Here is a 25705-nt window from a genome sequence, read left to right on the forward strand (position 1 = left end):
TTAAACAGCTTCAACACAAACTTCTAGCTGATGTCATGAAACATGTCATCTTTGGTTGTTTTGCATTAGTTTTAGTCATGTCGTCGTTTTTCAATATTACATTTATTAGACCTAGCTCTACTAGCTTGTAGCGAGACATGAGTTTATTTTCTTCCCAAAAGGCTTGCTTGAAATGAATTATTTCAATACAAACTTAATATTCATAGCCATATGAAAAGGTAATTTTGACCGCATAACCATCCGTGTACTCTTGCATTACAAAATAGTAATCGTTGCAAAGTAACTCGCATGCTTTGTAGTATATCATTGACCTGTTTATAATGTTTTGATTTTCAACTGAACATAAATGAAGAGAAGGAATCAAAATTATGTAGTTGGCATTATTCGAGGTATGAAAATGTTTCATGCAGTCATTACATATTTGATATTCCATACGGTTATTGTGATCTATTCTCTTTAAATTGTATGTTATGAATATAAATCTGAGCCCTCAATTACTACAAATATTTATTTGGAGTTCATTAATTTTTTCTGAACAGGAGAGCGTTTGAGAAAATATTCTGATAAAAATAACGAGTGATAATTCGTACGACCTATGTCCGCCTAAAAATACTGTCAATACTAACTTTAGTGCAGCATAAAAATCTTTATCAACTCCTATTGGGGATACTTATTGGTCGTTCAAAGGAAATCGATCGCTTAAAATGATACCTTTTGTGTATCTATCAACTTCTCCGCAGCTTTGATGCGTCAATCACAACGGATTAATATTATTTTGATAAAATTCTTCCATTAATATTAACTTAGACGATGTCTGGATGCGATATAACGGGCGGATAAATGGAGAAGACGTTCTCAATGGCTCGAGAAATCCGACTGATATTTTTCCTATTTTTTTAAAAGTCAGTTGGCTCCTTATAATTGCTATTTAGCTAAGTAGGAAGATGCATTTTATCCGTTAAATACTTCTCCCCTTCACTTTCATCAAGAAATGCTCTGGCAATGAGATTCAGTATCATAGTTTTATCAAAGGAGTTGCTTTAATGTTAATTATAAGTTATATATGGTCATTAAGTACAACTTAATAATCTGTTTGCAATGATCGGGTAAATTTTGATGACTATTATGGTAATCAATCTTCGGTGGCATCATAGCCTATAATTTCTTTAACTGACCCCCATTTGAAATACATTTCAACTAAAGAAATGAGATTTCTTCCATAGAATTTAGTACTATTTTGTGTAATTTATTTTCTACTGCATGATTCTCAACGGAGGATGTTAATTCTTTATATATTAATTTGATATTAGATTTGTAAAAAATATCGCTCAAGGGCACAAAGATATCATCTTCATTATATTTTGGGAATATTTTTGATTTAATATTTAATTTTTTGTAAAATATAGCAGCTTTTCTACTCAGTTCTCCATCTTGAGAATGATGAAGAAATATGAAATATTATATATTATTTTACTCCCATTCATACCGTATAGATATTAAAAATGAGTAATTAATGAGTGAAAAAATAATTTAGGTGACGAAAATTCGCAAAGAAAGTAACTTTGCGCCCATAGAACTCACCCTCTTGCCATTCTAAAATCGTCACTAATGCTGTTCGGCCACTTACGTTTTTCAAATCGCGATCGTCATTTCTTTTTTCCCGCCTCCGATAGAGCGCAGCCTTGGAGCACAAGATGGCTGCGCCCTTACGTCGGCAACAGATTGAAAACAAGTTATAATAAGTCTTATATCGTGGCTCAATTGACATTGCTCAACTGATTCAATAACTTAGAGTATGTTTACCATATCTATATTGTATGTTTCTTAATCCCAATAATCTGTATCTGCCGTTATTAGTTTCCATTAAATGTTTTTCGTCTGCTATGGTTTGTTATCGACTTACTTTGCTTCATGTTTTGGATCATTTTGATACTAATACCTATTTCATTCGAATTTCAGCTGGATAATGGCTGTAGAAAGAGGAAATTTTCCTTGTTTTAGTGCTAGTGATTCCGTGAATTCGATTTATTCCTCCGATGAATATAACTATGGTGTTAATTCAATGCAGTCAGATGAAAACAAGCCTTCGTTAAGAAGACTTCAACGTCCTAGAGGAGCTTTAGCGAGACAGCTTTACGATAAACTTCTAGCTGATGAAAGACTAGAAGATTTTGACAAAAGCAAGGTCAGTGTACCTTTATTTCATATGCTCTGGACGCTAAATAATTCGCTCTTCAAAGACCAAGTAGTAATGGTGTTTTTCAATCATACGTTTACTGAAGTGAGCTCAGTAGTTGGTAAGTTTGTGGACAAGTTTCTTGATTAACTGCAGTGATTACAATCCACTTAGACACATTTTTTTAACCTACGATTCACTAAAATATGAAAACTTAAACACACTCAATTCGACTATTCGGTTGTCAACGGTATTCCCTTGTTGTTACTTTGAATTCTAATGAGTAAACTGCCTAAATCCTTCGTTATCTTGTACGTTGGAAGTAGAGTTATTTTGCGGCTTGTGCCCGTTACTGTTTATCATAAACCTTTATTGGTGTATGTGGTTGAACTCAAACCAATTTTGTTTCCTATATGTTTTTAATTTGTGTTTTTCCCGGCAACTGGTGTTTTTCTCAGTTTTCATACGTTCCTTATGTTCTCAATCGTGGCTTATTTATCTATGTATAAGTTTTGATTAGAGTCGGACACCTTTTGCTACGCTTAATACCTAAATATTTGCCATTGAACTTGTGTTCTCGGTTTGTTTAATTGAACTTGTTGTTCCTTAGGGTGACCATTTACCATGGCTTGATGGCAATCATTGGTCATGAAACATAAATCACTGTATTTGTATCGTGGAATGCATGTGGTGATTTGGCATGATGTGTTACTTCTATACTTTATTATATTTGTAGGCATAATTTCCACCTACTTACTGAGTTTTTGATTGTACCCATGTAGGCTATAGTATTATTGAAGTTTTACAAAATACCACTATGGGTTTGGGCCAATATTTTTATTTATAGGTTGTATGCAAGATAAAATTAATTGTCCAAAGATACCCACATAAATAATGTTTTTTGGAGTATAAAGGTTTCTTTCTTTATCATTTAGTTATAACGTGAAAATTTCATTTTTGAGTTTTCCTATATCTACTTTAAAGTATGCTATGTTGGTGACATAGCAGAAGCTACTGACTAATTTTAGGCCTGGACTGCTTTGGCTATTATGCCTCACTCAGTTGGAGCAGAAGTGAATTAAAGTCTAGATGGCTATACTGAAAGATGGCGTGACTGCACAATTATTCTTGCCCTCAATGCATACGGTGTGATATTTCATTATCTTGAGTGCACTCCCTTGGTAATTCATAATAGTAGTATTCCCTGAGCTCTTCTCAGGCTACATTCATTGCGTTACAAGGTGAAGTGTTTGGAGGGGTGGGCATTCATCTAATGCTTTAGTCACACAAATTTCATATGTATACGTTAGTCTGTTTGCATCAATCTGGTGTGCACAGTTCATGTTTGTCTTGCCTAATTGCCTCCAATACATTGTGGATGATAAAAATTGCCTATCACTTGGTCTCACAATTCCTTTTAATGTATAGACTTATCCTAGACCATTTCCATTATCTGTTTCAGTTTATATGTGCAGGTTATTTTGTAAAAATTCCAGTCTCATTGAAAAACAAAATATGAAGTTCCCTGGGTCCACCCAAATCAAGTTTTGACTTCAAAATTTGTGAAGTATTTCATTCTTTCATCATAAACCTTTAAATGAACTTTCAATTCATATAATGCAATAATAGTAGTATTATTTGAGGCAATTTTATTTTTGTAGAGACAAAATTATACTCTCGTGCCAAATTTACTCGAACACTGGTATTTCAGTACCATGATATTGCTTGAGTAACAGCTTGGTACTCTTATATAGATATAGCCACTGGAGTACTGTTAAGGTAACTGTAGTACTCATGTATTAGTGCGAGAACCTGTGTACGCAGTTGAGTGTGTGGATAAGTGGCGGAATCTACATAGACATTGATGTTATTAACCTCATAATAATCAAAGTACACATTATTCAAATGGGAATCTGTGAAGTATTTGTCTAGTAGTCTGGGCATTCTTGTCTTTGTCTTCATGTTTGAGTACTTGTCTTTGAGGCATATTCCTTAATTAGAGAACTCAGATTTGAGCCAGCCAACCAGTCTAGGTTGTGGTTGTTAAACAATGCTATTCCTAATCCTCTGTTCTTGGTGGATCAGTCCTTATCAATTTTTACCAATGCAAATTAGGATTTTATTCCGTTGATTGATTTGAGGTTGCCTTTATTTAAATTGTTCATAATTATAACTAGTGAATATTCTGATTTGCATAAAGTGTCTTGGTAGAATTGTATCTTGAGTTGGGTATGTAGTACTGATCAGGGGCCCAGCTAGGAATTAAGGTTAGGGGGGTTTTAGGGTAACTAATACTTACTGGTATGGGGTTTTAACTTACCCATCAAGGTTAGGAAGGAGTAGCGGGGGCCCTCCTCCAGAAAATATTTTAAGAATAATGGTTCAAAATGGTGAGTTTTACGGCTATCTGAGGGATATTTGATAAATCTTAACACTATTCTATAAGTAATACTGATCCAAATAAGTAATATGGATTAAACTCAACTGTGCCATTGGTACTGATACCAGTATTATAGTATAGTACTGATATGGTATTTTTAGTAAAGTGTTTGGTGCATGCATTGCCTAGCACTGGCATTGCATATCTATATTCTATTTTACAAGGAAGGTATGAACTAGCCGAGGTCAGAATTTTTTGCAATATTTATTGCAAATTATTGGCATTGTCATTTACTGGGCATCATAATTACGAAAATTAATTAGTCTCTCTTGACTTGCAAAAAATATTGCCGACTTGCAAAAAATATTGGGGGGGCCCAAACCGGGAATCTTGCCCTGGGAAATTTTATAAGTAGTGAGTTTTAAGTTTTTTAAGCATTTCAGAAGAGTCATGTGATCAACATCAGAACCTTGATAACTCGAATCTCGATATCTGGACACTCGGGGGAAAATCGACAAGCCTGACTCATTTTTTCCTCACACCCATTATGAATTTTTTAGGGGGCTCGGGCCCCCTCAAGCCCTATGGAGTCGGCGCCACTGCTATAGATAGTGTCTAGCTGTGCGTTTGCTTCTTCTCCTCTCTGTTTTCATGAACTGCTTAATAATGTCAGCATGGGGAATGCAGTGACTTAATCTGATGTTGTAAAAATGAATATGAATCATTTATACTCCATTTCTGTGAATATTTTAAGACTTTCTTTTGATTGTAAAACAAGGCTATGTTATCTTAGATGTAAGGCTAGACACTTACATCTAAATTATTTAGTTGTTATTTGTTCAGATCTATTGCCTCAGAGACATAAATACAAGTAACATTAGTTATAATTCTTAGTAATTCCCTCTTTGCTCTGAATGCATATGAAAACACAAATTGATATATCTTTACAATATAAATTCAAGTTTCTTGCAGAACAGAGAAGGTAGTATTTTATTATTACCACTGGAGATTGGGGATGCACTTAGGGAAGCCTATGGGCCGCTGTAAAACAGTTTTCCCTCCCTAATTAACATTCAGCCATTAATTTTTTTGGCTTCAAGAATAATTATTAGGGAAGTATTTTGCCTACATTTTGTTGACTTATTATTTATTTGTAAAATTATATCCAGGAAATACAGGAATTTTATTGCATCCAGTCATGTCAATTTCAAATGTGGCTCACAAGTATGAAAAGGTTACTGGCCCTTTCATTTGACCCATCTTCATTCCTCTAAATATCGTGGGAGGTAATGAAGCACACTAGTGCACCATGTATTCCACCTTCCATTCTCATGCAACACTAAGGGAATGCATTGAAATATGTGCATTCATTTCTGTTGGAATACGAGAGAGAATTTTTTTATTGCACTTGTAGATATAATTTTGGTATTTGCGTAAATTTTTTCCTCTTCTGCTTGTGTTCATTAAATTCAATAACTTGAGCATAATTTTATGTGCTGAAATGAGGGATAAGGTGGGAGGGGAAATTCATAACTACTTCAGGAATAACTTTTTGGAAAATAATTATAATCCCATTGTGTTGTCTTTTATGTGAATAGTGAAAATGAAATTATATTCTGAATCAAGGGCATTCCCAGGATCATAACTTAGTGGGGTCAAGCCATGGACTAGAGGGGGGCAAGCTAAGTTGTGACACTTTAGCATGGAAAAGGTGAATGAAACTAACATTTTAAGAAAAGTATAACAGCGCTTCATTAGTTTATGAGATGATTTCCTTAAAAAATAGTTTTATTTAAGTTACATATCTAATACTAATACATATCATTTTTCGTGGGTTTAAAGAAAATTTGTTAAAACATTTCGTTTCAATTCAGTACTGATTTTGCTTAAAGACTCTTGCGATTTTTGCTTCTAGAAGGGTGGCAGCTGCCCCCCGCTGGGTTCGTTCATGTTCTGAATATGGAATAGATTTCAAGTTAATAGCGATGAATGTTATATACCATCGGTGTGTTCCAAATACTGTGGATGGGCTATTGAATTCCGAATGGTGTTCCCTATTTAAAGGAAATCTATAACGACCATTGACAGTTCTGAAATGCGGAACACCTAGCCAAACAGGCACTGGTTTTTTTTCTCCTCAAAGTGTAGGTTTATACTTTTTAGTGTCATTATTTCTTCATGATTATAGTGTCTGTTCATTTGACTAATCTTGCCATCTGGGGTTTGTGAAATTTAATTACAAGCACTCATGTCTTTTTTAAATGATTTGTGTAACTTTAATTATAGGCATTATTCAATTTATTAAAAAGAACAGAAAAGGAGTACTTCGGAAAAAATATGTAAAAAAACAAATGACAAATAAGTACTCGAAAAAAACAAATAACAGATAAAGAAAGAAGCGATAGAGTGGACATACGTAGTTGTGAAAAGATTATCTCATTGGAGAGTTGAGTGTAGAGCTGCGTCAATCCAACCTTTGGATTGTTGACCAGTGATGATGATTTAATTAATTGGGTAGCTCATAGCCTAGTCCTCGGTGGGCTGAAACCTGATATCCTCCCCGTTCATGATTGCCTTAGACAAACGAAAAATCTGTTCCGGATATGATTTCCTTCCAACTTGGATTTCCTGTCTTCGGTCATGTTCATAATATTCGAGATTTCGTGAAGGCTTTCGAGAATGAATCTAGCGGTTCGCGTGTTTTACATAAGCCTGAATCACACGATCACTTTTTCCCGCCCCTTAGAATAACAGTTCGAGCAATAGGTTTTCAAGGGTGATGGGTCGATTTTTTGGATAACAGGGCCATTCCCACCGTCACTTTTTCCATCGCTAATTCCGTCACTTTTCGTTTTTACAACTATCATTCCATAGAGTTTACATTAGAATGTAGAGTATTTATGTGTCATTCAATTAAAAGCCGAGCGTGCCGTTACAATCGCTGTTATAGGACGTGCGTTCTGATTGACTGTATGACCATAGAGTAAGTATATACCGTCATACCATAGAGTATACTTACTCTATGGTCTGACGGTTCCAGCGACGGATAAGGAGATGTGCCGAATGAGACGTGATGGTTAAAGGGATGGGGATTTCTATCCCTCGAGCCATCGCGGAAAATGATCGCGTGAGACATTCAATTCAGATTTTAATAATAGAATGTTACTAATATTTATTTTCCATAAGTTACATCGAATTTAGATTTCGGAATATTATAAACAGATGAATAAGTCTCACCATTTTTTTATTTTTTTTAATAACTTGGATTTTGATTCAGGATAAGTGATAAGTTACGGGTAGGATAGTGATAGAATTAAGTAAAAGGAGTACCTATATTTTCTGCTTATCCAAGAAGACCTGGGGCGGATCCAGGATTTTTTTCTTGGGGGGCCACAAGGGTCTGACAGGCTAGCGATATTCTCATGCTTGGGATTAAAGTCAAGATACAACAATTACTGTACTGAATATTCTCTTTATTTTAACACGAAAGTGAATAATATGGAATTAAATGATTGAGGCTCCGTAGTACACAAAAAATAGGTAGGCAATGATAAAAGTATAAAAATATTGTCTATTTTTTAGTCGTCTAGGGGGGGGGGTGCCCCCGTTCCCTCCCCACTAAATCCGCCTTAGATAGAGACCAATCTCAAGCACAAAGTAAAATGTCTGCATTTATTGCTGTGTTGTTGTGCATTTAATAACATTTGCCTTGGATTGACTTTAGTTTTATATTCTTTCATGAATTCCCAGTCATGCCTCTGCGTTCATAACTGACGAAAAACTTATTTTAATCATGATCTTGATCTTTCAAACCAATAAAAGCGATACTTCATTTTCATTTTACCGAAATGGTTGAAATTGCATCATTTACGGAAAGCTTCAATTGGGCTTAGCTACGGTTAACTAGGTAAACTGGATTTAATACGATGTCACCGGTTAGAACGTCTTTGTGCTAATATTTTTAATAACCCGTAAGTTAATGAAAAATACCTCCTTTTACCTTCAAAGCTTATAATTACAGCCGGCCATGGTCTTGTCAACATTAAGAACGGCACAAGGCACATGAGACATGGTAATATTTTTTTGTTGAAATTACTGGAAGTACCCCAGTTTTTTTATTTTTTCATGAGTAATGGGTGACTATGTCAACGAAATTGACAATAAATGAAGTACCTGATGATAAAATTATTCAAAGAAATGAGAAAAAAATAGCTGGGGGATAAGAATAGGAATGAGATTCGTACGACCGATGCTTACTGACAATGACAATAATGAAAGTATTTCATCATAAAAATATCGTAAACATGGAGACAGAAGAGTTGGCATAAGAATTGGAATAGATTCGTGTAACCAAGACGTAGCGATTATGGGAATAATTAAAGTATTCGTCATAGAAATATTGCAATGTTCGAGAAAGAAGAGCTGGAATATAAGAATTGGAATGAGATTCGTGCAACCAATGCTCAACCGAAACCGTCGCTTCATGTGGGACAGGGGAGTGAATAAATTATGAGTTCTCGTGCGTTGTAGACAATCGGGAAGTAATTAAGGTGGAGTTAATGATCGAATTAGGGTGAAGTGGAGTGGGAGGAGTGGATTATGGATGGATGGACGGGTGTGGGGCACGGATAGACAGAGACAAGCGAAACGGAACGTTATTCATAGGGCACTGCCTCGCCCTTAAAAAATGCCTCCACCTCTCCCTCAGGGCATGTGATTAATTCCCGCTTCGCAAAAACAAAAAAAAGGCAGAGAGCGCAAGGGGGACGCGGGCCGTAGCAGTTGTTGCTGCTCATGGGTGGACGGAGGGAAAAATATATCACCGCGCAAAAGGTAGTCGATGAGGATGGCGAGTGTAAACGTGTTTGTGTTTGATGGCTTCGATTAATGGGATCCCAGAGTTTGCATTAACGGGCCCCTGTATGCCTAATGGCCGACAGGCGTAACGATCGTTGTGGATAAGAGAATGGTAGTGGGAGGTATGAATTTTTAAGAATCGCCCGCTGCGTCTTTGAAAGTCCTAACGGGAAAGGAATCTTGTTCGTATGTTCTGACTTGTGTTGCTCATCGTAATAGAAGTATCTAATTTGCTTCGAAAAATTCGTTAGTCTATCACAATCGTTCCTAAAATTTGGCTGGAAGTCGGATGGGTTGGAGTGAAGCTAGATCCAAAGCAATGCATTGAGCAAGTGACTTGGTACGCAGTTATGCGCGCGTGTGCAAATTTATAAACACCAAGGATGAAATTCGCCATGAAATTTCGTTATGCATAGCCGGGATTCGAACCCCATTCTCCCGGTTGGCGGTCAGGTATGGTTTCAGTCATGGCTTGGTGGAGTAACTGGTAGCAAACCTGATCGGCAATCGGGAGATCCGGGTTCGAATTCCTGCTAAGCCAAACGATTTTTTGATGGCGAATTTCATTTTTGGTTCATATAGATTTGGTTTTGACAAACTTGGGTCTTTTCTGTCTGGAGTGGTTTGTTGCTCTTCTTTTTACGTCTTGAGTATTGGTCCCTATTTTCACAATCGCATTACTACTGGAGGTAGCACGTCCTAACGAATTTGTAAAAATTTCGATTTTTCCATTAGCCTTTGCTAGATTTGAATTTTGACATTGTATGGATTGTTATCTAGGGTAAAACCTCTCTAGAAGTAGTAAATTCGGTTTCGTTAGTGGTAGACTGCGTCGACCAAATAACAGGGCGAAATTCTCCATCCTTCCCTTTTGCACCTATTCTTACCCCGTTGGGCTCCTATCGCCCACGCGTCTTCTTCCTGTTTTCCTTCTTTTTTTCCTTCGTCTTCTGGTGCGGGCGTATTCAGGGTGTTTCAGAAGGAATTTGCGATACTTCAGGAGGTGTTAAAGGAGACAATTGTAATTATTTTTTGTCCATGAACATGGGGTAGCAACTGCTTAGTTACTGAGCTATGGCAACGAAAATATTTTAAATGCATTTTTCAGTTACCATTAGAACTGTTTTTCTTGGGTATAAAGCCTTTTCCACATTTTATTTAATACTCTGATTTTTTGTAGGACATTACATAATTAAGGTTGGACGAAATTGTGTGATTGTAATTGCCTGAAATAATCTTTGAGCTTAATTACCACTACTACTACAGACGAGGCTACTCGCGTAAAATATGTTATATTTATTTGCTCAGTATGTGCCTAATTAATGCTGGGTGATTTTGTCCAATTACTGTGACATTTTGCGGGTCGAGTGACGGTCCGTAGTTATACATCTCCCATATTTTATCAGATGATGGAATATATTACCCATAATTTATGTAGGTATCACTAGCGTTCGAAGTAGAATTCTCTTGATGGTGGAAACGATAATTGGTCATTTTCGCCAGAAAAAATATTTTCCGTGAGTTTTTATGGTGTTTTCTGAGGCATCTAAAAATACTGGGTTTGTTTTTTTTTTGTACCTTAAAAAGCATTTTGGTTGGCGCAAGGATCCTGCGTGATCAAGTGTTGCTCCTGGTGTTCTGGAGATATCTTGAATGGAATTTTGGTGCAAGCGATTTGATGTGTGTTTTCAGTAAAGAGGATTTGATTTTTTAAATTCAATGGCGGTCTCTATGCTCTGCAAGCTGTCTGGTTTGTGGAAAATTATTTGCAGCCATGCGTTGATTCAAGCATGCTGATAGTGTCGGTTTGAAAAATTGAAATTTTTGACTCTTACTGTTGGATGTAAAAGTGGGTTACGTTGCAGCCATGCTTAGAAAACCCTCCTCGCCATTAAACGTTAAACAACATGGCTGGTACTTTCAGAAAACTGTGGGAAAGATGGCTTCGCAAAACAGCAGGGATTTTTCATCGACTAAAATTTCTTTTAAGTCTCACGTCATTTCTATATGGGTGTACACTGACGTCACGGTAATTTGTTCCTCTGTAATCGGAGAGCGAAATCTCGTACGGGACGTGAGGATGAATGAGAAAATCGATTACTGCTGTCGTGGCAATTTTAGTCTGCCTTTGTGTTAATGCCCTATCAAACTTACGTTCTTTGTTGCCACCCCGTTTTGTCGTCTGAAATATGGGGAAGTTCCTATGCAATGACCATGGGTAGTGTCGACCACTTCACTCCTCTTGAGTTGGCGCGAGCGGATTGGGTACTGAACCAAATATTTCTTGACATCCCTAACTCTTAGAAAGAGCTTGAATTTGACGCGAATGTTGTTTTTGTGACGAATTGTTCCCAGCGCAGCGGGATAGAAAACTGTGCCGTAAATGACGGTGAAATTAGCACTGAATTATTTCGTATTTTGGCCAAATTGACCGTGATTTCAGAATTTCATGCTCACTTAGTAATTAATAGTGTGTTTTATTTAACAATCTCATGCTACTTGAGCAGCAGGAATAGCTTAAAACGACGTCCCGTGGCCTTTGTGATGCCGTGAAAAACGAACTTAGGTTGTTTGCACGAAAGAAAAATTGGAAATAAAAAGAGAAAAGAATTTTGGCGGAAGTGAGTCAGCCTCAATTAGATGATGGTTATCCATAGTGATGGTAATTTGAAGATTTTTGAAAAGTTATTCTTAATGTTATCTGGGGGATCTTATTCACTCATCTTGTGAATGGAAATTTACATGATAGTGTCAAAAAGCACCAGTCAGTTTTGTCTGCATCGAAATGCGTTGGATTTACTCACTATTTAAAAACATCTCATCTTGAGCTAATTTAAGTGTTTGCTTGTTAATTTATGAGAGAAATTCAACACTGGATGGGGTATAAGGCGGTGTGTTTAGCGCAATAGCCCATGTAAGTCTCTCTTTATGCATAGATTATCATTCGTTATAATGTATTGCCCCACTCACCTCATGAATTGAATTCATATTTCGGGTTATAGTTAATGACTCCATCGAGGTGACCAGCTGGTTCAAGTGCTTCCTCGTTATTAGTGTCCTTCCACCAGTGGTGTAGCGAGGGGCTCCGAATGCCCCCTCCTCCGAAGTATAAAAACAAAATTACTTTGCTACTTCATTTTTTTAAAAATTGAAAACTCGTGAATTTTTTTTTTTGAAAAACGAGTTCTTTTCGATTTTGATAAGTGTTAAAATCAGTTTAAAACCTTCTACTTAGTACCCTGTTTTTCTCAAATATTCCCCGGACCCTCTTTAGACCCGTTCCACGAACGAAATTCTGCCACCACTTCCTTCCACCATCTAGTACGTATCTATCGCCGTTCGGTCTCCTTGAGTCACAAGCCCCTACTGCTTCAAATTCGTGCCTTCCGTCACCACTTTGCAATTTCCCTCGCGGCCACGAGGCGCTTAAACTGAATTAATCAATCATATCTCACACATCAAAGCATGCGGAACCGCGATGCTCTCGACTCTTCCTCCTCACCAATCCGACCTCCCGGAACTTCTCTTCGCCGAAATTAATAATCTACCACCTGGCTCTGCTTCCCTCATTAATCCTAAGATTATTTTTTCGTGCGGTGACCATTTGGTATTCGAAACTTCCAACGTCGGTAACATATTCAATATTCCGTGGAACATTGTTGCTTCGTGAGAATATTTCGGAGCCACTTTTATTATGGCCCCTATTTTTGGACCTCAACCAAATGAGCTGAACACCAAACCAAGTGAGCTACCTGCTCCCTCATGATACGCTGTCCGTATGTGCCTTCCTTAACCTTTCATGTGGAGAGTGAACATCCAGGATGCGCTTTATGGATGGGCAGGAAATTTTTAGGATGCGCTCATCGGATAAAATTTTAGTCGATTGTAGTAATTGGAAGATTCAAGCAGAAATATTTTTTCTCTTCTCCTACCCCACGAGTCACTGTCGGCGATGCTTTCCATAGAATTCGTGAAACGTAGTTGAAATCATCCGCTGCTCCTTTTTTGCTTCAAATTTGAAAGACAGGGTAGAAAGAGCAGGAAAATTCGAAAGATATCCGTGAGCATTGTTTTTTTTAAACGAAACTTGGGATTGTAGTTTTTCCGTTTAGTGTGAAGTAACGCCTCACGCAATATCATGCCTGTATATTTTCCTGCTTTATATTCTTGTGCTTTCGAAATAGGATTTGCCGTTGCATGGCTACGAAGCTTCGGCAAACAGCTAAAATTGTAAGGTTAAGTGTGAGCATTATTTTTTAGCGAAACTTAGAATGTAATTATTTTCATCAATGATGAATTTATTTACCAATGAATTTTGTATAATATATTTCTGACTGAGCAATCTATTAGTTTGTAGTAAATACAGCTTTAAAAATTTCCTGTAAAGTAACTTTAAATGTTAGGTTCAGCTTTGCGTTTTCCATTCTGCTCTCAAACATTGTCGTCATTTCCACCCGGGAATGGACGTGATCTGACGACGCGTCTCTTTATGATTCATTTTCTCGAAATTATTCTTCTCCAGCTTAAAACGTGCTTTATTGTAGGTCAGCAGCTGACCATAAATTGATTGTCGACATGCCTGGACATTTTTCACGACGGACACGCTGTTAATAGTGCTGGCCCGGGTGGCGGCTTTTGAAGAATGCCAGCCATTATCCGCTTCTTCAGTATTCTTCCAGAGGTCTCAGTATGAGGAGGAGGAGAGAATGAAAAAGAATATTCAAGACAGAGGGGTTCAAGGGATCAAAAAGCCAAGCGCTCTTCTCCCGTCGATGGACATATTTAATGGATGTCCTTTTGGAGAACTCAAGGAGACACTATGCGGGGCGCTATACCCTTTGCCACGATGTAGAAAACAAAGGCTGGATTTATGATGAGAGCGCTTCACACCCCTGCCCAACGTGGGAATTTTTGTAGGTGTATTGGGGTGAAAGATAGATGAATAGCGTGACTAACAATAGGTAAATGAAAAGAACAGGGCTAGAAGGAGGGCAGAATCAGAATGGATTTTCCAAAGCTGAAAGGTGGAAATGTGGTGGTTGGAATAATTTACCCCCTCGGCCATTCTAAAACTACCTTACCTTATATACTCATTTCTCTGGTATCGCCTTCGTGTCCCCTTTGGTTACTTGACACTAATAAAATAACGTTTCGTGGAATAGATCGTTTTCCATGAATTTCAGATTCACTTGCTTGTAAAAATTGTATATATCATGCATTTAATCCATCTCTTTGACTCCGTTTGAATTAATATCCTCGGCTGTGCATCGACACTTATAAAACACAGTTTATACATTTCATTAAGTTTCAATGAATTTCACTTTCACTGCTGAAGAATCAGTGGTGTTTCCGACCATCGGTGCGAGCGGGCTATAATTTTTTTTCCAACGCCCATTCATGTAATCTATGCGCTTCGTCCATCTGTATTACTCAGGAAATAAATTGAATCGTTCTCTCAAAATCAAAATCCCAATTATTTGAAATAATTCAGTAGATGGAAGGGAATGATACATTTCCAGGAAATAAGTTCTCCTGATTCAGGTACTTGCTAATACTTTAAATAAAAAATGCTAAAGTAACTGCTTTTTTCAAAAGTTGATTATATATTTAGAGTTATAGTCAGCTAATTAAACCAAATATAGTATCGTATTATGAGGTATGACGCAGGAAACGCTTGCAAGGGGGTAAAGAACCACAAGAAAATGGGAAGTTGATGCGAGGAGGAGATGAGAAGTGACCCGTTCGTCAGAAGTGCGTGACATCATCAATATGACTACAAAAATGTTAAGCCGATTTTTCGTCGCGAATAGGTGAAGAAGTGGGCGACGGATCGTGAAACAGAAAAATACGTATCTATATAAGCTTTAAACATGACCAAATTATTTTATTTGTTGTCTTCTAAGTTCACCTAATTACCTCTAGCCGTTGGTATGTTTTGGCCTCTCCGTCTCGGGAATCGTTCCTAGTTAACACTAATCTCATCAAAATTTTATTACTGTCAAAATAGTAATGGCGTTGCTGTAACGAGTGACGTATTTTTGGGTGAATGATCTCCGCTCTGCTCAGCGTTCTATTCGCAAGTAAAATGAAAAATTAAATTATTAATGCCAAACGAAAATATTTTAGTTGTATGATTAACTTCGTGGTAGTTGGACCTGATATTTGTATCACATATTCGAGGGCATTTGAATCTTAATCGAAAAATAATAGTTCTATTTTATTTAAAAAATTTAAATTTATATAACTTTTTAGGGTAGTTTGATTCTATTTCATCCAATACACGTATTCCTGCTCCGTATGGAACCTGTATGAATTAGCATTTTATGTGTAATTATTTACGCTTCCCTTGAATTTTATCCTCATCGCTATGACATAAGTGTTGCAATGTTGACGCCCAGCCCTCGGCCACGCACTAATTCTTCTTCTGTACTGCTCATCCCCACTCTGGATCACCTCTTTCTCTCTCTTGTCTCATCCTCACTGTACAAATTGTCCCCCGTTCCTCAGTCTCCGTCTTTCACTCACACACACACAAAACCCAATGCTAGACGCTTAACAGCCGTCCGTACCCCCTTATCCGACCTCACACCGCCCTCCAACCCGTAGCTCCAGTCATAAATTAAGCAGCGGTTACACACGGAAAGTGCAGGTGTTGAATTGCTTTCTGTCTCCCGCTCCTCTATATCTCGCTCGTCCTCACTCCTCAGTCTCTCTACTACGTCCGGGAGGGAAGAATGCGAGGTGGTAGTGGTATGGTGGGGAGGTTGAGGGGAGAAAAAAATTAAGGGGTTATGAATATGTAAAGCGCGCCCGTATGTCTGGGTTGGTGGATGTGAGCCTGCCACACGCCTAGTGCGATGCTGTGCGAGAAAGCTATCCTTGCCTGAAGTTTCCCGAACGGATATCTGGTATTGGTATTTTTTGGAAGGCCTGCCGTCGCCTCAGAATATCAAGGTTTACTTATGTGATATTTTAGGCCATGTAAGGATTCCGCCTATAGGGAGCTAAGTTGCCTCGTCAATGTTAGGAAAATAAAAATTATAAAAATACTGGAAATACCACAATCCTCACCGACCAAGAATTGATTGCAGGATAAATTTAGGGAAATATGACAACATTGTGCCGGCTCACACCATCACTACTCTAGGTCTCCTGAAAAAACCAAGAGATTTATGTGGCCACATAAGAAACTTAAGTGCTGAGGAAGTATTTTTAGTCTCGTAAAAATTAAATAAAACTTGGAAAAAATGGCGGTTATGTCTTACGGATGTCTGAGAAAAAATTAATTGGCGAATGGAAGTAAATAATGACGAAAATCACGTGAAAACTTCGGCGAATGAATAGAAAGCAAGCGTACAAATTATCACTCCGAAAAAAATATAAACCTGCTATATCATGGATGCATACCTAAAATCTTGTTGATTATATCGGCAAAGAACGCCTCTTCCACTGCTGAACTAGGAAGATATTCAGCCTGAAATCTCTTGAAGGGAAGACCTGGTATGTTGAGGAGTGAACCTGTCGTACTCTCTAAAAACCTTGTTCTCTAAAAACCAAACGTCTTGTGTAGCCACAAACTACATGCGTTCTTTATTTAGGAAACTGAAAAAAATATTGGAATACCTTCACAGTGGTAACATATTGGCCCTGATAATATCCAGAATAGTATGCAGCCACTTATGGAACTCAAACTGGAGAAAGACATTTGTAGGTGGTTGAGGCTCGCGTAGTTTGGCATGTGTCTGTCTGACTTGAAAAGTTAGCGATAATATTGAGATATTTCAGAAACCATCGCTAGGAGAACAGTCCCATCGCTTAATATCCCAGGAAGATTGGTAGCTATGAAATTACGTCCCAAGAATGGCTCGTTTAAAGCTTTAGCGGAGAGATGTATTTTCTTTTGAGAGATTTCGTAACCCGTTGCCATGATAGCATTTCCATCGCTTACTATCGCAGAGCAATTGGTAGCTAAGTGTCTTAAACTCCCATTGTCGACGTAGCTCGTGTCTAGCTGTAGCTGAGAGCAGTAAATTCTTTTGAGAAATTTAGTACCTGTAGCGACGAAAATAGTCCTATAGCTTTGTATCACAGACGATTGGCGGCTACGTGTCTTCACATCGAATCGCAGCTGTGGCTCGTGTCTATGTACAGCGGAGAGCAGCTTATTCTTTTAATAACAATAATAAAATGTCTTTATTGGATGAGATTGGGGCTAGAAAGTCCCATCTTCCTTCTGAATAAAGTTACTTTTATCGAGTGTAAAAGGATGTAAACAAACTTGGGAAAACCTATAGATATTGACTGACGTACTCATTGGAAAAAACCCACTGCAGGAAAACGCCCGAGAAATTTCAGAACCCGGAACGGCGAGAACAGTCCCACCGCGTAGCTATGCACAGCGATTGGCGGCTACGTGTCTGGAAATCGTATCGCAAACATGGCTCGTGCGTTCCGGCATCCATGAAAACAGTCTCATCGCTTAGCATCGCACTCAGCATTTGGTGGCTTTAATGGATGGGAGCCGACAGGAAGGTGTGTGTATTGATTTGTCAATAGCATTGCTGTTATTAAAATTTAAGTTTTGAATTTAATAGAATAAGAAGCCAATGAAGTGGCCCCAATGTATATTTATTAAAACATACTGAATTAGTATTATAGTAATATATCCTTAGTTTTAGTAAAATAATAAACAATTAAACTGTTTTAGACATAAATTGTTAACTTAATAATGTACAGTGCATAATGGCTTAGGTGTGTGGCGGTATGCCCCATGCTTGTTGTCTATTTTCAAAATATTTATCTTCTTGGAATCGATATAATCGGAATTGAGTAAAGGCGATCGGTTCTCCATTCCGATTCCGTGCCCGAGAATCAGTGGAATCTAGAATCGACTCATCTCTCGTGTATACTTGTGAGAAATATCAAAGCCCGTAGCGACGAGCCCCATTCCATCCAAAGAGTCCCATCGCTTAGCGATTGACAGCTACGTGTCTTAAAATCGCATCGCCACCGGCATCCACGAGAACAGTCCCATCGCTTAGCATCGCAACCTGCGTTCGGAGGCCTTAATGGCTGGAGGTCGACAGAAAGGCGGGTGTGGTGGTGGTGGTGGTTCTTCTTCGGGTGAGTGTGGGGTTTTCGGCCGGGGTGGGTCTGTGAAGGTGGGCGAAGGGTGGTTATGGGGTGGTGTCCATTGTTTTCCGAGCTTGTATAGGTGTCGAGAACACGACCGAAGTGCGAAGGCGAACGCTCTCGGAACGTATCTGGAGTGTAAGGTCTGCCGGTCGAAGGTGGCATGTTTGGTACTCCACTTGGCGGTAATAAAACTTCTATTAGTTTCTCGCTCCCTTAAGCGATGGCCCATGGCCGTAAGATTTCTCTCCTCTCTCTTGCCTTCGAGGGAAGAATAAAAAGAAAGTGCTGCAGGGAAAGAAAGACAAGAGGGTTCGTCCCTTTATTCTCCAGAATCCATCTTACCTCCTCAACTGTTCTTCTCATTTCCCTTCCATCCTCACCGGCTGCATCCTTAGCATTCCTTACGCCCGCAGCGCATATGGCTTTCTTCTCCTTTTCGAATCCCCGTTCGCTCAGCCATTGTGGACGGATGCGTTACCGTTTAATGGTTAGGGCAGCAGTGCCACTTGGACGGCTTTGATGTGTCGGCTATGGGTGTGTTTTTTCGTTCCTCGGGTCAAGAGTTCAAATTTCGAGTTTTTCGGAGATTTTACTATTTTATAATATATGCCATGTGTGATATCGCAGAGCACTCTTGGCCTTTCGGGAGAGTACTTATTGTGCAAAATAGCTGGGTTATATTTTCCTCGCTCGCACAGTGATAAAACACGTAGCGTTGGTTGTTTTGTGTGAGTTACAGTAGAGCTCACCCTAGAACATACGAAATTCTCATATTTAGGGTAGGTCGATCAGTTGCTCTCCCTGTGCCACCTGGTAGATGAAGGATTTTGTCATCACTCGTAATACTCCAATCGCTCGAAAATAACGTACCTACTTTAGATTTTTAAAATTGAGTTCTACCCGTATCGATTGCCTCAGTTTCTTAATTCGTTAGTTTTTGACCGAACATGCTGGTTTTTTTATCGACTCATTGAATTAGCTGCAATATGCTGTCTTAAAAGTACCAATTAGTGGTCAGAGTTTGTCTTGTTTACCAGATTTTTCTTGTATAGATTGGTAGGAACTCCAATCCAGGAGTTCCTTCCGCTCGTGGTACTGATAGCACTTTTCTCCCTATGAAGTCCCTTCTGCTCTGGTTTTTTGGACGTAAGCGTGCCTATTTAATGTGGTAAGTAGAGTTGTGGGTTGGATAGATTTTTGTAGCTTGCATTGTTTTTTTTGTTCCAATGGTCTTGAGGTAATGTATGGGATTGGTTGCAGATTTTGCAATATTGTGTGCACCAGTGGTGTTACTAGGAATATGCTTTTGGGGAGGATGGAAGTATCTTGGGGGAGACCCCCCTATCCAGGCAACGGGGATTCTCGGCAAAGTATTGAAAAACTACATGCCTGGAAATACATTTTACATCATTTTGTCACTTACAATTTATCTTTAAGCAGTTGCTGTTACTGTATATGAAAACTAGGCAATTGTTTTAAATATTTTTTATTATTTCTATGAGGCTTTGGAGGGGGATCTATCCCTTAATCTCCCCGTAGTTACGGCACTGGTGTGCACAATGTAAAAACTGTTGACGTAAGCGTCGTTATGTGATGTGGTGAGCAGCATGTAGCAGGAATTGTTTTGTGTTGCTTATTGTATTTTTTCCACCGGTAGTAAGTTAATATCAAGGATTTTTGTGTTGTCATCGATAACGGTTCGTACCACGTCTACTCATGTGCTCATAATGTGCACAACAGCTTGTCTGTATGTTGTTAGTATCTACTTATAAACTAGTTACTGCTACTACTAATAGGCTTTTCGAAAATATGATCCCTTTTATAATGTAATCCTTCCATAATTTATAGGAAAACTATAGCTTTTGTTTCTTCTCACACTTTCATAACGACACCTCAGGTTCAACCGAGTATTAAACCAATACGATTTAGGTTTATTAAATGGGTTGATCCCCTAAGGCTCCTCAGAGAGTAACATTAATATGGATACAGAAATGGCACATCGCTGAATGATGTGGCCTGTTTTAGCCTGGAATTGGAACGATTGCATCGCGAGTAATGTATTATTTCTTTGATTTTCCCTAATAAGAAATTTAACATATCAATATGAGAACTTTATGTGAATTATTACTGAAAAATATGTAAGGTAAGTTTTATATTTGGTTGATATTTATATAGATTAGTAATTAATAAATATCTCCCCAAGCATTTTTAAATGACGCACCGCAGAGGTTGTAATTGATTGAAACCTCAATGGCTATCTGATGCGTAAATATCTCACCAACCCTCTTTGGATTACTACAAATTAAGGAAGGAGCTACCATCTTCGTATTTGATCCTTATTTCATTGCAATAAATAAGTTATATATGTGCTTATTCGAATGAGTGATTTATATTGGTATTATCAGAGTATTACCTGCGCTAAGGTGTGTGTTTATTTGTTAGAACTTGTGACTTTCTCATTGGTTGGAACTCATGTCCTATCTTGCCTCTTGTATATTTCGTCTTAAGATCACCGTGACGCTAACCTCTAAGCGAAGAGCTTCGGCCGTCACCTTCGATCCGAACCAATTTCAAAGGACTGTCCCCTTATGAGACTGCCTACCCTCTTTCCTTACCCCGCTTCCAATACTCTTTCCCACCCTCCTTATCTTCTCACACGGGCGCGAACCGCGAGGGAAAACAAGGGGCGGAATATTGAAGTTCCTGCTCGCATCCACCCCCTCCCCCTCTCTCCTGCACCCGTTTCCAACTCACATATTCCACAGCCCCCCACCACCCACCTTCGCACCCTCACAAGAATTTCCACTCCGCCCCAATATCCCTCCCAGTCCAGCCACCCCTCCCCCGGCAAAGTCTTCGTCCTCACCCAAGTCGTATAAAAGCTTCTTCCTTGCCTCGACACGCCCACCTTACCCTCTATTGTTCCAGCAGTCGTTCGATATTCAGCAGGGACAGTTAGTGCTCTCAACCCTGACACCTTTGAGGTTATCTCCTTTTCCCTCCTCTCTTTCCCTCCACCGCCCTCCGTTTGCTATCTCTCCTGCCTATCTCATTTCGTTTCGTTTCTTTCATTCCTTCTTTCCGGCCCTTTTTTTTCGTCAGTCGCAAAAATCTTTCGGTCTATTTCGTACCACATTCCCACATACGTGGCATCAGGAGTGTATTCATATAAGAGTGCTACTTATTTCTTCAAAATTGATTAAATTGTGAAATTGTGCACGGTTTTTGTCCCGAGGCTAGGGTTTTAATTTTTAAAGGTAAAACTCATTAAAAATGTAATGAGAGGTTGTAACAACTGTAGGAAAATGCTTAGTAAACTTTAACCATGCAGGTTGGTAGGTAGAAAAGTATACGATAGATATTTTTGGCACATTTGGTAATTAAGAATCACATGGTGTTATGTTGGTTTTTATTTCTCTGTTAATTCACTCAACTCTGTCAGCTCCAAGGTTTCTCCTCTTCCCTTTGAATCCATCTTCACCGAGCGCTATCTCTTCTGTCTATCTCATTCGTTTCCCTTCTTTCAAACCTTCTTTCTCGTCCTTTTTTTCTTTAAGTTGCAAAATATTCACTTTATATATTTCTATTTTCATACGCACGTGGTATTAAAGTGTATTAATCTGATAGAAATGACTTTCGTGTCTGGACTGTACGTAGATTATTTGTTTCAGTACTAATAAGGCCGGGTCTGATCTTTGCCCGGGTGCTTGGATCCTAATATGGTTAGCTTAAATGCATTATAATGATCATGATAACTGTCTATCAGTTCTTTAGGAAAGTTGCATTTCCGGTAATGCTGGCTGATTAGCTGGAAATGCATCTTTTCTAATAAATTATGGTTTTAAATATAAGTCCATATTTTCTGTCTAATACTCTCAACCCTGGTTCGTAAGCGGCTTTCCAGATGCGGTAGATCTCTTTGTCCTGTTCCCTTTTGTTTTTCATCCCTCTTATGCTTTCTCTCCTGCTAATTCGTTTCTTACATTCCTAATTTTAGGCCGTTTTTTCTTTCAACCGCAAAATAGTCCCCTCTGTCTCCCTCTGTTCCATTGTCACATTTGCTAATGCATTCGACTGAGAACAAAGTATTTTTGTGAAAAAATATCATTTATATGCTGTAGTTCTAATGAAAGTTGATCCGATCTTTGTCCCAAGTCTAAGTTCTTATTCATCAAACATTAAATTCATTTAAATGGCATGACTGCATTGATAGGGTCGACATAAATGCCTTGTAAACGCTAGGTTGCCAATAAATATGCTAGCGAAATAACTTCGTTGATATTTATTCTGAAATGGTCAGTTATTAGTGTATGGAGGTTTTCGGGGGTATTTTAAAGCGGCATTCATTCCTCAAATGTGTTTGATATTTCGCTCAATATGCAGCAGATACAGATAGTGTTCTCAACCGTGACAACATTGGGGTTGTCTCCTTTCCTTTATGCTCTACCTCCCTGTTCGCTATCTCTCCTACTTTTCTCATTTCGTTTCATTCATTCTTCCTTTTGGGGTCTTTTTTTTCTTTCAGTCACAAAATCGTTCCCGCTACTTCTTTCCGGTTCATTCCCACATTCAGCTTCTTTCCCATCGGTGGGGTTCAGCCTTTAATCCGAGGTCCCTGGGACCGGATTCGCCCAAAAACCATGAGGAAGGGGACATCTTAAAACTTTCGGAATGGAAAGGTTCTTCCCTTATGGGTTTCTCCGATGACTTTTATGTGGGGTGTGAAGATTGAGTCAAACGAAGGAACTCGTGCGCAATGTAGCTGATGGATATGGAAGGTTTCTTTACAGTTTGGTGGAGAATAGGTATTGGTATGCTGATCCACCTTAATCGGTCATTTACTCGTTCATAAATGCGGCTAGGTTTTTGAAATTGGTAGTTTTTGTTGTGAACGGATTAGTTTTCGGCTAAAAAAGTTTACATACGGTTAGCCGCTCGCTCTAACATTTCAAGCGAATGTTCGCTGAGATTACGCTCACTGTAAATGTTCGTAGCACCTTTGTAGCACCTTCGATGATGACGATACTTGGTGTAATGCCCAATACAGAAATATGTAAAACCTCTGGTTATCAGAAATATCCGAAATGTATGTCAGAAATCCATAAAAAACAACGGCATAGTTTTTAAGCTTTTGCTGTTTGTATCTTTAATCGATGATAAAGGCTCTTCAATTTTGATAAGTTTGTCTGTTATACTCGATTCCTAAACTGAGATGAAAATAAGCGGTATCATATGTTTTATATGTTCACAGAGTTCCATAGAATGTGCATTGAATATATTGAATGTTCGTGTTAAAATATTTTAAAAGCGCATTCCTTCCTCCAGAAATTCTTTACATATTTAATGTTCACGCACATTTGCGAAGTGAGAAAATTCTGTCAATGAAATTCTACTTACCATTCTTCACGTGCTAAGGCAGTACTTAATTTCGGTCGGAACACAACGGAACGGCGTTCCGGCGCCTGTTAGGAAAAATTGAGTTCTATAATTTGTCGCTCCGCCTGCATTTTTAATAATTTAATAATTTTTTAATATTGGGTAAAACATTACTCCTCATTGTACCTTTTATTAAAACTTTAATGAAAGCGAATTTTTTTGGGGTATTGGCTCATATTTGAAAATTATGTGTAGATTAAATGTGTTTTTATGCGTTCCAGTACGTTGAATTTTAGAAATGTAGCGTTGTGCTAAGGGAAAGTAAAAAAAGAACTTTTCGTATAATTTAAGTACAGTATTGCCACTGCCGATTGTTAGGAAGTTATGTAACCGTGAACCTGATCGCGTTGCCCTCAGCAAACTTATCAGTGTTTGGCCAATTTGTTCTACAGCACCTTACCGAATGAAAGGTCCCTCCCTCATGTGGACAGCTACCCTCCCCTCGATATCCGTGTTTTCTCACCTGGCCGTCAACCTAATATCGCATGTCTTATTTTTCTCTTTCCCTACCTTCCCGCCCACTCGTAATTTATACAGGTCTTATCTCCTCTTTCGTCATCGTGATTATGACTGGCCTTTGATCGCCCTGTCTCCGCTCTTTAATTAATTCCTCCTCCTCCTCGTGTCGGCTCAAACCTTTACCTCTCTTCCCTACAATCACTTCCTCTCATGCCTATCATTCATTTTTCTTTCTTTTCCAACGTATTTCTCCTCGACAAGGTATTTAATCTAATGGATTATCTGAAATAGAAGTATCTCGCTATCTTGCTAGTACTTGTTGAAGTTTAGTTAGGGGAGTATCATAGCATGTAAGGCATGTTTATTTGTGGAGCAAATTAAGCAAAATTATGGAATATTGTGCATTATTTGTTAATTATTATATATTAATATATTTGTTAATCATTATTATATTGTAAAGAACTGGAGATTATGCTTTCTGGGATAAAATAAACTAAAAATACCGCGATCATTATAACACCAGTCCTGCATTCGAGCATATTCAAATAATTTCCGTCGAAATTGAGTAGGTAGATACCGTTTAACTTTCATGATGGCTGGGAATCATTATTGCAATGGCTAATGAATCCTTCAAAGTAAGACTTACTTTTGAGTATCAGTTGGGTTAGGTAGTTAGTAAATTGGCTTCCCACGTGTTTCTTTCGTGGTCTTTCGAATCCCGGCGATGGCGGAGATTTTTCTGAGTCCCAATGTCTTTTGGAGGGAACTACAAGTTTAGGCAAATGTTTTGGATAATACATTAACCCTCAAAGATTTCGTTCATCAAGCCCAACACCGGGTATCTCTCCTACCTATCTTCCTTGCCCGTGGCGAAAATGACCTAATGCATCGGTCGCTATCTCCAAATAGCAACCAACTGCATATATTGTCCATTCTACGAAGGAGATGAAGCATGGGGTAGTTTTATTTTGAAAGATGGGCTTTTCGGACTACGTAAATTTGGCATTATTATCGTTCTTATCTTATTGATGAGTCGGTACTTGAGGAAAGGTATTGCCCTTTTCTGTTGATGGTTCAACGGGATAAGATAGAAAAATCGGGAAAAAAGTATTAGAGGGTTTTAATTCCCTCTTTTAAATTCTCACTTTTCCAATGGTATAAGCAAACTTTTTTTTTTCGAAGGACGACAAGACCAAGGTTTACGTGCTCTAGTGATAAAACTTATTTATACTAAGGTATTATTAATTTTACCTTTCTCTATT

At 38.4% G+C, this 25705-nt stretch overlaps 1 protein-coding gene across 1 annotated transcript in view; it reads left to right on the top strand.

The window, feature by feature from the left end:
• Window positions 1-1694: 1694 nt before the first annotated feature.
• The window catches only part of LOC124163726 (protein-L-histidine N-pros-methyltransferase), a 438157-nt gene continuing 414146 nt past the window's right edge, over window positions 1695-25705 (top strand). The window contains exons 1-2 of the mRNA XM_046540799.1: window positions 1695-1793; window positions 1960-2185. Coding sequence (XP_046396755.1) covers window positions 1967-2185 — 219 coding nt within the window. The 5' untranslated portion in view covers window positions 1695-1793; window positions 1960-1966. The remainder of the gene's footprint in view (window positions 1794-1959; window positions 2186-25705) is intronic.

This window comes from Ischnura elegans, chromosome 8, assembly GCF_921293095.1.
Source record: "Ischnura elegans chromosome 8, ioIscEleg1.1, whole genome shotgun sequence".
NCBI classification, from domain to species: domain Eukaryota; kingdom Metazoa; phylum Arthropoda; class Insecta; order Odonata; family Coenagrionidae; genus Ischnura; species Ischnura elegans.